At 45.9% G+C, this 15,835-nt stretch overlaps 1 protein-coding gene across 1 annotated transcript; it reads right to left on the minus strand.

Annotated features, from left to right (window-relative positions):
• Positions 1–762: 762 nt before the first annotated feature.
• Positions 763–14,596, minus strand: LOC128692484 (uncharacterized). The gene is made up of 5 exons (XM_070090130.1): positions 14,495–14,596; positions 12,544–12,890; positions 11,656–11,849; positions 4,351–4,461; positions 763–2,163 (listed from the first exon to the last, which is right to left on the minus strand). Exons 1-5 carry the CDS (start codon positions 14,505–14,507, stop codon positions 1,683–1,685), a joined length of 1,146 nt encoding a protein of 381 aa, XP_069946231.1. The 5' UTR covers positions 14,508–14,596; the 3' UTR covers positions 763–1,682.
• Between the last annotated feature and the right edge of the window lie 1,239 nt (positions 14,597–15,835).

Raw genomic sequence — 15,835 nt, forward strand, 5'->3', positions numbered from 1 at the left:
TGTTGCAGTTTTATAACTGTAGTGTAGGTGTGCCTCTGGCAAGACAGTGATGGAGTGAATAATGATGAGTTTTTCTTTATCGGGCCACCCTGCCTTGGTGGGAAAGGGCCGATGTGTTAAAATATATATATATATATATATATATATATATATATATATATATATATATATATATATATATATATATATATATATATATATATATATATATATATAAACTAAGGGAGAGTATATATAGTATACAGCTGTGGAAAAAAGGTGAGGTAAAACATATATTAGGTCATCACTACAATGATTCGTCGTTTTTGATGTGATGAAAGCCAAGCATGACCAGAGTATGCTGGACCACTAGTGTCATCATCAGACCACTAGTGTCATCATCAGACCACTAGTGTCATCAGACCACTAGTGTGTCACAATCAGACCACTAGTATCATCATCAGACCACTAGTATCATCATCAGACCACTAGTGTCATCAGACCACTAGTGTGTCACAATCAGACCACTAGTATCATCATCAGACCACTAGTATCATCATCAGACCACTAGTGTCATCATCAGACCACTAGTGTGTCACAATCAGACCACTAGTATCATCATCAGACCACTAGTATCATCATCAGACCACTAGTGTCATCAGACCACTAGTGTGTCACAATCAGACCACTAGTATCATCATCAGACCACTAGTATCATCATCAGACCACTAGTGTCATCAGACCACTAGTGTGTCACAATCAGACCACTAGTATCATCATCAGACCACTAGTGTCATCATCAGACCACTAGTGTGTCACAATCAGACCACTAGTATCATCAGACCACTAGTATCATCATCAGACCACTAGTGTCATCAGACCACTAGTGTGTCACAATCAGACTACTAGTATCATCATCAGACCACTAGTGTCATCATCAGACCACTAGTGTGTCACAATCAGACCACTAGTATCATCAGACCACTAGTATCATCATCAGACCACTAGTGTCATCAGACCACTAGTGTGTCACAATCAGACCACTAGTGTGTCATCATCGACAGACCAGTGTCAGAACACCTACCTTGTTTCATGTATTTTCAGTTGTATTTCGTATACACTCATACGAACTCGTGCGTTCACTACATATCCACATGTGAATCTTAATATACACGCATTTATACGAATTCCTATACATACAAACACATATGAACAGCTATTAATACTGACAGACTTATAAATACGAACACTCTGAAATACACAAAGGTTTAAATACATACATACACATGCACATTCGCAAAAGCCGACGTACATTATGGAATCATGAAGTTTATGCATGGTGGTCAAGAAGCAAATTAGTAAAGCTTAAGCTTGATGCTGACAACAACAGCGACGAAAAGACTTTATTTACAGAGCTAGCTCTTATTTAGGCCAATGTTTTGATCTCCTAACATCTTTACCTTAAAAGCTTGCTCTGCAACGTATACATTTTCCTCACAACCAATTTAAATCCCTTTAATAAATGGAAAAAATTACTAGCGAGACTGGATGCTGGGACGACAACAACTCAGCGCTCAGTCTAGAGTCATAAGACTATCACAACCAAGGGTCGCAAGTCGAAGGGATAATCCTCATATATAAGCGCTGTGAAGTTCTCTGAAGGAGACAAAAGAAAGTGAAACTATTATAATTACAAGAAAGCGCTACACTGAAGGAAGGTCTTGTTGCATCAGCCGCAGGAGAGAGACGGGACACTCTGGGAACTCCTCAGCACAGTTTCCACCAGTCCTGCCGTGTTGTGTGGCTGCTGCGTAGTCTCTCTTCATTCTTTTCCACCTCCTATGTCTCTCCCTTCTCTCACCGCTCCTTCCATCTGCCTCTTCACCTTTAACATTTCTCTTTCCTGCGTTCCTTGCCAGGTTTATCCCCTTTTCACCATCTTTTTCATTCGTTTCCATTTTGTTTTTATTTGTTCCTGCCTTTAGCTTCTGTGCCTCACTTTCCATCGCATTTTCGGTCTTGTTTGTCGTATCTCCAGGTTGAGTAGTGTTCCATTTACTCCTGGTCTTCATCTGGTCCTCACTGGGGTTCTCGTCTTGTTCCTTAGTCCCACTGTCTTCCTGCACAATGTTATTTTCATCTTCCTCTGTTGTACCATCCATCTGTTCTTGATCAAATACATGCCTGTGAACACAGATGTAAACGTGCCTGTCATAAATTACCTTAATTCACTGGCTAATGACTCAGTGGAATTATTGCAACACAAAAAAAATCTTTTTGGCATGTCTTAGTGAATTTTGTTAATGACTAAAATATGATAGGAAGATTACGTTAGGACTTGTCTAATATAAATTAACGTGGGCCTTACCTGAAAAATATTTAGACCTTATATGGCCCGAATAAAATAGAAACGTATGAATGGGGGGCCTACTTACCTGACGAAAACTGAGGTGGGCCTATCACATGAATGCTTGATTAGACAACTTTACTCAACGAAGACCTGGCAGAAGATACTTCCCTAAGAAGATTTGGGTTGGAGGCCTACCTGAAGAAGAACAAGATAGAAGCCTACGAGAAGACCAGGATAAAGGCCTACCTGAAGAAGAAGAGGATAGAAGCCTACCTGAAGAGCAACAGGATGGAGGCATACCTAAAGATCAAAGTGAAGGCTTACTCAGCTTTCACTTAGATCTTTAGGTATGTTTGTCTGAAAATGTGGATAGAAGCCTACGTGATGTACCTGGAGATCCTGTTTTACAAGCATCAAAGTAGCGTTGAAGACACACACAGTAACTGGAGGAAGACATGACTGGAGGAAGACATGACTGGAGGAAGACATGACTGGAGGAAGACATGGCTGGAGGAAGACATGACTGGAGGAAGACATGACTGGAGGAAGACATGACTGGAGGAAGACATGGCTGGAGGAAGACATGACTGGAGGAAGACATGACTGGAGGAAGACATGACTGGAGGAAGACATGACTGGAGGAAGAAATGGCTGGAGGAAGACATGGCTGGAGGAAGACATGGCTGGAGGAAGACATGGCTGGAGGAAGACATGACTGGAGGAAGACATGGCTGGAGGAAGACATGGCTGGAGGAAGACATGGCTGGAGGAAGACATGACTGGAGGAAGACATGACTGGAGGAAGACATGGCTGAAAGAAGACATGACTGGAGGAAGACATGGCTGGAGGAAGACATGACTGGAGGAAGACATGGCTGGAGGAAGACATGGCTGGTGGAAGACATGGCTGGAGGAAGACATGGCTGGAGGAAGACATGACTGGAGGAAGACATGACTGGAGGAAGACATGACTGGAGGAAGACATGGCTGGAAGACATGACTGGAGGAAGACATGACTGGAGGAAGACATGGCTGGAGGAAGACATGACTGGAGGAAGACATGACTGGAAGAAGACATGACTGGAGGAAGACATGACTGGAAGAAGACATGGCTGGAGGAAGACATGACTGGAGGAAGACATGACTGGAGGAAGACATGAGTGGAGGAAGACATAGCTGGAGGAAGACATAGCTGGAGGAAGACATAGCTGGAGGAAAACATGACTGGAGGAAGACATGACTGGAGGAAGACATGGCTGGAGGAAGACATGACTGGAGGAAGACATGACTGGAGGAAGACATGACTGGAGGAAGACATAACTGGAGGAAGACATGGCTGGAGGAAGACATGGCTGGAGGAAGACATGACTGGAGGAAGACATGGCTGGAAGAAGACATGACTGGAGGAAGACATGGCTGGAGGAAGACATGACTGGAGAAAGACATGGCTGGAGGAAGACATGACTGAAGGAAGACATGACTGGAGGAAGACATGACTGGAGGAAGACATGGCTGGAGGAAGACATAGCTGGAGGAAGACATGACTGGAGGAAGACGTGACTGGAGGAAGACATGACTGGAGGCAGACACGGCTGGAGGAAGACATGACTGGAAGACATGACTGCAGGAAGACATGACTGGAGGAAGACATAGCTGGAGGAAGACATGGCTGGAGGAAGACATGACTGGAGGAAGACATGACTGGAGGAAGACATGACTGGAGGAAGACATGGCTGGAGGAAGATATGTGAAAGTGAAGTACCTACCATGCAGAAGACAGGTGAAGTATCTACCTAACGGAGACAGTGCAGGAGACAGGTGAAGTACCTACCTGACGGAGACAGTGCAGGAGACAGGTGAAGTACCTACCTGACGGAGACCATGCAGGAGACAGGTGAAGTACCTACCTGACGGAGACCATGCAGGAGACAGGTGAAGTACCTACCTGACGGAGACCATGCAGGAGACAGGTGAAGTACCTACCTGACGGAGACATGCGGGGAGGTAAATGAGGTACCTACCTAAGGAAAAGGTGGAGCATCTCCCCCGTGAGTCCTTCAGGAATGATGGCAGGCATGGCTGCCACCTCACACAGGGCCTTCCTGACGCAGCCGCTGCCGTCCACCCCCAGCCTGGCAGACAACACAACACATGTGAAACACCAAGAGTGATGGCTCCTAGTCCAAGGGATTTGAGTTATCCTCTCCTTCCTCAGATGAAGTCCGATTTCCTTCCTTTTTCGGGTGACATGACCCCTACGGTTTTAGCACTCTCCCTTGTATATAATAACAATAATAATAATATGTAACCAAGGAAGTGTACATTAGACAGTGTCAGGAAGTGTACATCAGACAGTGTCAGGAAGTGTACATTAGACAGTGTCAGGAAGTGTACATTAGACAGTGTCAGGAAGTGTACATTAGACAGTGTCAGGAAGTGTACATTAGACAGTGTCAGGAAGTGTACATAAGACAGTGTCAGGAAGTGTGCATTAGACAGTGTCAGGAAGTGTACATTAGACAGTGTCAGGAAGTGTACATTAGACAGTGTCAGGAAGTGTACATTAGACAGTGTCAGGAAGTGTACATTAGACAGTGTCAGGAAGTGTACATTAGACAGTGTCAGGAAGTGTACATCAGACAGTGTCAGGAAGTGTATATCATAGACAGTGTCAGGAAGTGTATATCATAGACAGTGTCAGGAAGTGTACATCAGACAGTGTCAGGAAGTGTATATCATAGACAGTGTCAGGAAGTGTACATCAGACAGTGTCAGGAAGTGTACATTAGACAGTGTCAGGAAGTGTACATTAGACAGTGTCAGGAAGTGTACATTAGACAGTGTCAGGAAGTGTACATAAGACAGTGTCAGGAAGTGTGCATTAGACAGTGTCAGGAAGTGTACATTAGACAGTGTCAGGAAGTGTACATTAGACAGTGTCAGGAAGTGTACATTAGACAGTGTCAGGAAGTGTACATTAGACAGTGTCAGGAAGTGTACATTAGACAGTGTCAGGAAGTGTACATCAGACAGTGTCAGGAAGTGTATATCATAGACAGTGTCAGGAAGTGTATATCATAGACAGTGTCAGGAAGTGTACATCAGACAGTGTCAGGAAGTGTATATCATAGACAGTGTCAGGAAGTGTACATCAGACAGTGTCAGGAAGTGTATATCATAGACAGTGTCAGGAAGTGTATATCAGAGACAGTGTCAGGAAGTGCATATCAGACCGTGTCAGGAAGTGTATATCAGACAGTGTCAGGAAGTGTATATCATAGACAGTGTCAGGAAGTGTATATCAGAGACAGTGTCAGGAAGTGCATATCAGACCGTGTCAGGAAGTGTATATCAGACAGTGTCAGGAAGTGTATATCATAGACAGTGTCAGGAAGTGTATATCAGAGACAGTGTCAGGAAGTGCATATCAGACCGTGTCAGGAAGTGTATATCAGACAGTGTCAGGAAGTGTATATCATAGACAGTGTCAGGAAGTGTATATCAGAGACAGTGTCAGGAAGTGCATATCAGACCGTGTCAGGAAGTGTATATCAGACAGTGTCAGGAAGTGTATATCATAGACAGTGTCAGGAAGTGTATATCAGAGACAGTGTCAGGAAGTGCATATCAGACCGTGTCAGGAAGTGTATATCAGATAGTGTCAGGAAGTGTATATCATAGACAGTGTCAGGAAGTGTATATCAGAGACAGTGTCAGGAAGTGCATATCAGACCGTGTCAGGAAGTGTATATCAGACAGTGTCAGGAAGTGTATATCATAGACAGTGTCAGGAAGTGTACATTAGACAGTGTCAGGAAGTGTATATCATAGACAGTGTCAGGAAGTGTACATTAGACAGTGTCAGGAAGTGTATATCATAGACAGTGTCAGGAAGTGTACATCAGACAGTGTCAGGAAGTGTATATCAGAGACAGTGTCAGGAAGTGCATATCAGACAGTGTCAGGAAGTGTATATCAGACAGTGTCAGGAAGTGTATATCAGTGTCAGGAAGTGTATATCAGACAGTGTCAGGAAGTGTATATCAGTGTCAGGAAGTGTATATCAGACAGTGTCAGGAAGTGTATATCAGTGTCAGGAAGTGTATATCAGACAGTGTCAGGAAGTGTATATCAGTGTCAGGAAGTGTATATCAGACAGTGTCAGGAAGTGTATATCAGTGTCAGGAAGTGTATATCAGACAGCGTCAGGAAGTGTATTTTAGAGACAGTGTCAGGAAGTGTATATCAGACAGCGTCAGGAAGTGTATATCAGTGTCAGGAAGTGTATATCAGACAGCGTCAGGAAGTGTATGTCAGAGAGTGTCAGGAAGTACATATTAGACAGTTTCAGGAAGTGTATATTAGAGACAATGTCAGTAACCACCCTTCTCCAGCCACCCCAGTCAGTAACCACCCTTCTCCAGCCACCCCAGTCAGTAACCACCCTTCTCCAGCCACCCCAGTCAGTAACCACCCTTCTCCAGCCACCCCAGTCAGTAACCACCCTTCTCCAGCCACCCCAGTCAGTAACCACCCTTCTCCAGCCACCCCAGTCAGTAACCACCCTTCTCCAGCCACCCCAGTCAGTAACCACCCTTCTCCAGCCACCCCAGTCAGTAACCACCCTTCTCCAGCCACCCCAGTCAGTAACCACCCTTCTGCAGCCACCCCAGTCAGTAACCACCCTTCTCCAGCCACCCCAGTCAGTAACCACCCTTCTGTAGCCACCCCAGTCAGTAACCACCCTTCTCCAGCCACCCCAGTCAGTAACCACCCTTCTCCAGCCTCCCCAGTCAGTAACCACCCTTCTCCAGCCACCCCAGTCAGTAACCACCCTTCTCCAGCCACCCCAGTCAGTAACCACCCTTCTCCAGCCACCCCAGTCAGTAACCACCCTTCTCCAGCCACCCCAGTCAGTAACCACCCTTCTGTAGCCACCCCAGTCAGTAACCACCCTTCTCCAGCCACCCCAGTCAGTAACCACCCTTCTGCAGCCACCCCAGTCAGTAACCACTCTTCTCCAGCCACCCCAGTCAGTAACCACCCTTCTGCAGCCACCCCAGTCAGTAACCACCCTTCTCCAGCCACCCCAGTCAGTAACCACCCTTCTGCAGCCACCTCAGTCAGTAACTACCCTTCTCCAGCCACCCCAGTCGGTAACCACCCTTCTCCAGCCACCCCAGTCAGTAACCACCCTTCTGCAGCCACCCCAGTCAGTAACCACCCTTCTCCAGCCACCCCAGTCAGTAACCACCCTTCTGTATCCACCCCAGTCAGTAACCACCCTTCTCCAGCCACCCCAGTCAGTAACCACCCTTCTCCAGCCACCCCAGTCAGTAACCACCCTTCTCCAGCCATCCCAGTCAGTAACCACCCTTCTCCAGCCACCCCAGTCAGTAACCACCCTTCTCCAGCCACCCCAGTCAGTAGCCACCCTTCTCCACCCTCCCATTCAGTAACCACCCTTCTCCTCCAACCACCCTAGTCAGTAACCACCCTTCTCCAGCCACCACAGTCAGTAACCACCCTTCTCCACCCACCCCAGTCAGTAACCACCCTTCTCCTCCAGCCACCACAGTCAGTAACCACCCTTCTCCACCCACCCCAGTCAGTAACCACCCTTCTCCTCCAGCCACCCCAGTCAGAAACCACCCTTCTCCACCCACCCCAGTCAGTAACCACCTTTCTCCAGCCACCCCAGTCAGTAACGACCCTTCTCCAGCCACCCCAGCCAGAAACCACCCTTCTCCAGCCACCCCGAGTCAGCAACCACCCTTCTCCAGCCACCCCGAGTCAGCAACCACCCTTCTCCAGCAACCCCCAGTCAGTACCCACCCTTCTCCTCCAGCCACCACAGTCAGTACCCACCCTTCTCCTCCAGCCACCACAGTCAGTACCCACCCTTCTCCAGCCATCACAGTCAGTACCCACCCTTCTCCTCCAGCCACCACAGTCAGTACCCACCCTTCTCCTCCAGCCACCACAGTCAGTACCCACCCTTCTCCTTCAGCCACCACAGTCAGTACCCACCCTTCTCCAGCCACCACAGTCAGTACCCACCCTTCTCCAGCCACCACAGTCAGTACCCACCCTTCTCCAGCCACCACAGTCAGTACCCACCCTTCTCCTTCAGCCACCACAGTCAGTACCCACCCTTCTCCAGCCACCACAGTCAGTACCCACCCTTCTCCTCCAGCCACCACAGTCAGTACCCACCCTTCTCCTCCAGCCACCACAGTCAGTACCCACCCTTCTCCTCCAGCCACCACAGTCAGTACCCACCCTTCTCCTCCAGCCACCACAGTCAGTACCCACCCTTCTCCTCCAGCCACCACAGTCAGTACCCACCCTTCTCCTCCAGCCACCACAGTCAGTACCCACCCTTCTCCAGCCACCACAGTCAGTACCCACCCTTCTCCTCCAGCCACCACAGTCAGTAACCACCCTTCTCCTCCAGCCACCACAGTCAGTACCCACCCTTCTCCAGCCACCACAGTCAGTACCCACCCTTCTTCTCCAGCCACCACAGTCAGTACCCACCCTTCTCCAGCCACCACAGTCAGTACCCACCCTTCTCCTCCAGCCACCACAGTCAGTACCCACCCTTCTCCAGCCACCACAGTCAGTACCCACCCTTCTTCTCCAGCCACCACAGTCAGTACCCACCCTTCTTCTCCAGCCACCACAGTCAGTAACCACCCTTCTCCAGCCACCACAGTCAGTAACCACCCTTCTCCAACCACCCCAGTCAGTAACCACCCTTCTCCACCCTCCCCTTCAGTAACCTCCCTTCTCCTCCAACCACCCCAGTCAGTAACCACCCTTCTCCAGCCACCCCAGTCAGTAAAAATCTTTCTCCTCCAACCACCCCAGTCAGTAATCACCCTTCTCCAGTCGCCTCAGTAACCACCCTTCTCCAGCAACTCCAGTCAGTAACCACCCTTCTCCAGCCACCCCAGTCAGTAGCCAACCTTCTCCAGCCAGCCCAGTCAGTAACCACCCTTCTCCAGCAACCCCCAGTCAGTAGCCACCCTTCTCCTCCAGCCACCCCAGTCAGTAACCACCCTTCTCCAGCAACCCCCAGTCAGTAACCACCCTTCTCCTCCAGCCACCGCAGTCAGTAACCACCCTTCCCCTCCAGCCACCACAGTCAGTAACCACCCTTCTTCTCCAGCCACCACAGTCAGTAACCACCCTTGTCCAACCACCCCAGTCAGTAACCACCCTTCTCCACCCTCCCCTTCAGTAACCTCCCTTCTCCTCCAACCACCCCAGTCAGTAACCACCCTTCTCCAGCCACCCCAGTCAGTAAAAATCTTTCTCCTTCACCCACCCCAGTCAGTAACCATCCTTCTTCAGCCACCGCAGTCAGTAACCACCCTTCTCCAGCCACACCAGTCAGTAACCACCCTTCTCCAGCCACCCCAGTCAGTAAAAATCTTTCTCCTCCAACGACCCCAGTCAGTAACCATCCTTCTCCAGCCACCCCAGTCAGTAAAAATCTTTCTCCTCCAACCACCCCAGTCAGTAATCACCCTTCTCCAGTCACCTCAGTAACCACCCTTCTCCAGCAACTCCAGTCAGTAACCACCCTTCTCCAGCCACCCCAGTCAGTAGCCACCCTTCTCCAGCCAGCCCAGTCAGTAACCACCCTTCTCCTCCAGCCACCCCAGTCAGTAACCACCCTTCTCCAGCAACCCCCAGTCAGTAACCACCCTTCTCCTCCAGCCACCCCAGTCAGTAACCACCCTTCTCCAGTCACCCCCAGTCAGCAACCACCCTTCTCCAGCCACCCCCAGTCAGCAACCACCCTTCTCCAGCAACCCCCAGTCAGTACCCACCCTTCTCCTCCAGCCACCGCAGTCAGTACGCACCCTTCTCCTCCAGCCACCACAGTCAGTACCCACCCTTCTCCAGCCATCACAGTCAGTACCCACCCTTCTCCTCCAGCCACCACAGTCAGTACCCACCCTTCTCCTCCAGCCACCAGTCAGTACCCACCCTTCTCCTCCAGCCACCACAGTCAGTACCCACCCTTCTCCAGCCACTACAGTCAGTACCCACCCTTCTCCTCCAGCCACCACAGTCAGTACCCACCCTTCTCCAGCCACCACAGTCAGTACCCACTCTTCTCCTCCAGCCACCACAGTCGGTAACCACCCTTGTCCTCCAGCCACCACAGTCAGTAACCACCCTTCCCCTCCAGCCACCACAGTCAGTAACCACCCTTTCCCTTCCCCCACCCCAGTCAAGAAACCTGGCTCCCTCTTTTCCCTTCCCTCCCCTTCCTTGGGTGCTGAGTTAAGACAGTATAAAGCATCAAATAACAGTACTGCAACCAGCCAAGGATGGAACCCGGGACATTGCAACAAGTTCTGTTACTGAGGTTCTGCTGGATTCACAGTTCTAACCGTCTGTGATTATCATCCTGCTTGCTTAGGCTTCCTCATCTAAATTATAGCACGTTCACGAAGAATAACCGGCACATAGAGAGGAGCCTACGACCATGTTTTGGTCCGACTTGGACCATGTGTAATGGTCCAAGTCGGACCAAAACGTCGTCGTAAGCTTCTGAGTTTGGGTTATTTATATGCTGTTCCAGTCGCGGTATTGTTCCGCTTTGTTCTGTATAACACCTTCAGTTATGTTAATGGTGTTAACATCATTATTAATTATTATATCATTATTTTGGAAGAATTATTAGCTGTGTGTTTTTCTAAATTTTTATTTCCATTTTCATATAATTTTAACTAAAAGATAATTTTCACTTTTGGCAGAGATGAGAGTGGCCTCAGTAGAAGACTTAGTAATGTCCGGATATGTCTCTGTACTGTCCAGGTATATCTTTGCAGTGTCCATGTATGTCTACGTAATGTCCAAGTATGTCTGTACTGTCCATATATGGCGGTTTGTACTGTCCATATATGCTTTTGTGCTGTCCAAGTATGTCTTTTTACTGTCCAGGCATGTATTCGTAATGTCCAGTTATATCTTCGTAATGTCCAGATATGTCTGTAATGTCAATGTATATTTTTGTAATGTCTAAGTATGCCTCTCTCTACTTCCACTTATACAACACATGCATTAACAAATTTATAGAAACCTGAATTATTTATAAAAAAGATGACAAAGGAATCCAAACAACTTACATGAAGACAAAAGTCACAAGTTGCCGTAGATCAAGTTTTGACTGGTGCAACGTCTCTCTCTCTGGAAAACTTTGCAAACAGCCAAACATTATCCCAGTCGACAAAGGTGGTTCTACAACTTGCGTCTCTGTCTCTACAGTTACAGACACCATAACACTTGATCCAAGGAACACTTACATGGCAATGAGTCCCTCCAGGTCACTGGTCATGTCATCAATGGCTTCCTCCAAGGGAACCTCCTCTTCTTCTTTACCAACCATTAAGGTCTTAGTCTTAACGGGGATGTTCATCTGGTAAGCAAAGGGAACCTCAATGTTGAGGTTATCTGAGGCGTAGATGTTTAACAAGGGAAACAACAACTTCACCTCGACCTGTTGATTAGATGAAGTTTTAATATACTTACACAGGTGTGTGTGTATTTACCTATAAGTGGTTGCAGGGGTCGAATCACAGCTCCTAGCCCCTGTGTGTGTGTGTGTACGCGTGAGCGATATATATATATATATATATATATATATATATATATATATATATATATATATATATATATATATATATATATATATATATATATATATGTGTGTGTGTGTGTGTCGTGCCGAATATGTAAAACTGGTCAATTAGCAAGAACTCATTTAAAATTAAGTCCTTTCTGAAATTTTCTTTTATACGTTTAAAGATATATTTTTTTCATTAATGTTAATGTAAAAAATTTTATTTTTGCACCAAAAGAATCTTAGAAAACTTATCTAACCTTATTATAACAAGAACAATTTATTTCAGTCTAACCCAACTAAATATATTTTAGATTTGTTACAGTAATTTAATACTAAACAAACACAGTGAAATATACTTTTTTCGTTAGGTTCAGAATGATTTTGGCGAAATTATTGCATACACAAATTTTCACTGGCAAGATGAGTGTTGCTATTTAAGCCAAGATCGCAAGTTCTGCCTATTCGGCACGACATATATATATATATATATATATATATATATATATATATATATATATATATATATATATATATAATTACAAGAGTAACTTAACAAACACCGACTAACCTGAATATTGAGAAGCTGGTTATAAACTATTGCAAGATTCCTCTTCCTGCGTGGACGGTATAAAGCAAAGGTCAGGTCAGTGGAGGTCAGAGAGCCAGAGGTCTTGTTCAGTCCCTCCAGGAAGCTCAAGTCTAGACCAGATCCACCAAGACTTTCTATGGAGGTTAAATTGAGGTTCTCTAAGGACGTCAAGAGAGTGGGCTGGTTGAGGTAGTTATGGTCGAGGGAAGCCCAAGTGAGGGCTGACAACAGGTCATGGTTGGAGGAAAGCCAGTGTTGGTGGTGCTGTGCTGAGACTTCCTCGCCACCACAACCATGTACCACCACCACCAACACCACTAACATCCCTGTTGGAACACCAAGAAATAATAACTGCGACGGTAATAACAATGACACGATCCATAATACGCAGTTTTAGACCTAATAGACAATGTGTTATATTTTTGTTTAAGTTGATGGGTAGCAAAATTAATGGTGGTTAGTTAGTTAATGAGGTTTCAAACCTATCCACTACCTGTTTACTACCTAATAAGAATACTTTAATTCATAAAATAAGAATTAAACTCTCAGAATATATACGCTGAGAGATATACATCTGTCAGGTGCTCGTGGCTTGGGTGATAGCGTCCTCAGCGTACACACTGAAGGCTCAGGATCGATCCCGGTACGGGTGATTATTATTATTATTATAATCAAAAAGAAGCGCTAAGCCACAAGGGCTATACAGCCCGGTACGGGTGAAACGTTGGGCATGTCTTACACTTGCTGGCCCTCTTCGCCTAGCAGTAAGTAGGTACCTGGGGAACAAGATTAACCTAAGCTGCATAACCAGGAGCTATCTATATAGTATGCCAATATTACAGTTAGGTCTATAATAATTGTATCATTTATAGAAATAAATATTATTATTATCCTGTCAGGTGGTAGTGGTATTTTGATTGTCGGAAAACCGGCAAGCGTTTTCTAACGGGTCTTTGAGAGACCACTTACCGGGTCATCATCTGACCTGGTAGGAGGTCAGATGATGACCCGGTAAGTAAGTTGTCAGATGATGGCGTGTTAAGGCAGCCCACGCCAGCTCAGGCCATGAGATGTGAAGGCAGGTTCCCCACACCACAACATTGAACATTAGCACTCAGTGGTGTCCGGAGGTCATGTAAGTGTTCTAAACTGGCAGCTACTTACTGAACCCCACCAGGTTCCATGATGCTGGTGAGGGGGGTTCAAGGGTATTGAACCTGTCCTTTCCTTTCCTTATTAATATCTTTATTTCTACAAGTAAATGTACAAGGTATACAGGCCTAGCTGACATCAGTGAAATACTATATATAGAAAGCCGCTTGTGGTCCGGTGGCCTGGTGGCTAAAGCTCTCGCTTCACACACGGAGGGCCCGGGTTCGATTCCCGGCGGGTGGAAACATTTCGACACGTTTCCTTACACCTGTTGTCCTGTTCACCTAGCAGCAAATAGGTACCTGGGTGTTAGTCGACTGGTGTGGGTCGCATCCTTGGGGACAATATTAAGGACCCCAATGGAAATAAGTTAGACGGTCCTCGATGACGCACTGACTTTCTTGGGTTATCCTGGGTGGTTAACCCTCCGGGGTTAAAAATCCGAACGAAATCTTATCTTGCAGAACATTTCGGGCATATTAGGCTAATGTTGTCCCGGGATGCGACCCACACCAGTTGACTAACACCCAGGTACCCATTTTTACTGATGGGTGAACATGGTCAACCGGTGTAAGTAAACACGCCCAATGTTTCCACCGTTGCCGGGAATCGCACCCGGACCCTCACCGTGTGAAGCGAGAACTTTGCCACCAGGTCACGGGTCACATTCAGTCAAACCTGATTGCCACTCATTTTCCCAGGTGCTGTATAACCCCAACGGGCTTAGCGCTTCCCAAGAATTATAATAAGAATGACAGTAATAATGATAGATACTCACGGGGATAATTCATGGGTATAGGAGACACCAAGCTGAGTGACTTGCTGAACCTCAGTGATGTATGACTGCTGCAACACTCTGGGTATATATCTGTATGTATACACACTGTGTACATACACCGTGTATGCACACTCAGGGTGCACATACGCTGTGTGTACGTACACTGGGTACACTTTACATTTTACACACGAGATTATCATTGTTGCTGTCGATTGGATTCTTAGTGATCTTAACAACTCTCTTTTACTGGACAGCTGTTAATAGCAAATTACTGGGTGAGCCATGCCTTGGCTTGTACGTCTGGCATGTTGAGGCTCGTACGTCTGGCTACGCGGCGCCGGCGGCAACGCCAGAACAAACTTCTCAATGCTGTCCACAACTCGCACAGTAACATATACACTTTCCACTGTAATGAGAAAGGTAATACAAGAATAATTGTGTTCAAATGATTACGCAATGACGATTTAAAATAAGATATTAAATAATATCTTTTACATCCCGAATAGTAAACATAATAATAATAATAATAATAATAATAATAATAAATAACAGTAATAATAATATATAATAATAATATACTCAGGGTCTCAGACCGGGCCGCGGGGGCGTTGACCCCCGAAATTTTCTCCAGGTAAATAAACCATTCACTAAACGGTCATCATATGACGTACATGTATATCTTTATGACGTAAATCACTACCAGAGGTTAATATATTTGGTTAACTTATTCTGGCACCACGAATGACGTAGCTGCATATATGATCATACGTCTGGTAACCCACCGTGTTGCCAGACGTATTATGGATTTTCTTGATTTGCCTGTTTTGTAGCTAAGTATTTGCTGTTATAGGCTTATTTTCCTTATTCTCACTAAATTTGATCTAACCTAATCTAGCGTATTCTAACCTAACTTCACCTAGACTAACCTAGTTCAAACTAACTTATTCTAACCTATATCATATTAAACTAACCTATCCTAACTTAACCTAATCTAACCTAGCTTCACAGAAACTAACCTAATTTAACGTATTCTACCCTAACCACCTAAACTATACTAACCTACACTGACCTATTCTAACTTAACCTAGCTTCACCTAAACTAATCTAGTCTAAACTTAGCCTTATCTAACCTAATCTAACTTGACCTAGTTTAACCTAACCAAGCATAAATTAACAAACTTATTTAGCATAATGTAGTATTATACTTAGCTAATACAACATACTGTATTGTACAGTTTCTGTATATGAACTCAGCAATATAACTATTGTTGTGTATTGTATAACTGACCATCCCAGATTTTTTCTTTTTTTATTTTCTTGCTTCATCATTTATCTTCAATT

The sequence above is a fragment of the Cherax quadricarinatus genome, chromosome 30 (assembly GCF_038502225.1).
Source record: "Cherax quadricarinatus isolate ZL_2023a chromosome 30, ASM3850222v1, whole genome shotgun sequence".
NCBI lineage: Eukaryota > Metazoa > Arthropoda > Malacostraca > Decapoda > Parastacidae > Cherax > Cherax quadricarinatus.

Coding starts and splice junctions, on each gene's coding strand:
- LOC128692484 (XM_070090130.1), bottom strand. Junction 4,462..11,655: donor CTGGAGGGACTCATTGCCAT/GTAAGTGTTCCT, acceptor GTTGTCTGCCAG/GCTGGGGGTGGACGGCAGCG. Junction 2,164..4,350: donor ATGCTCCACCTTTTCCTTAG/GTAGGTACCTCA, acceptor CTGTGTTCACAG/GCATGTATTTGATCAAGAAC.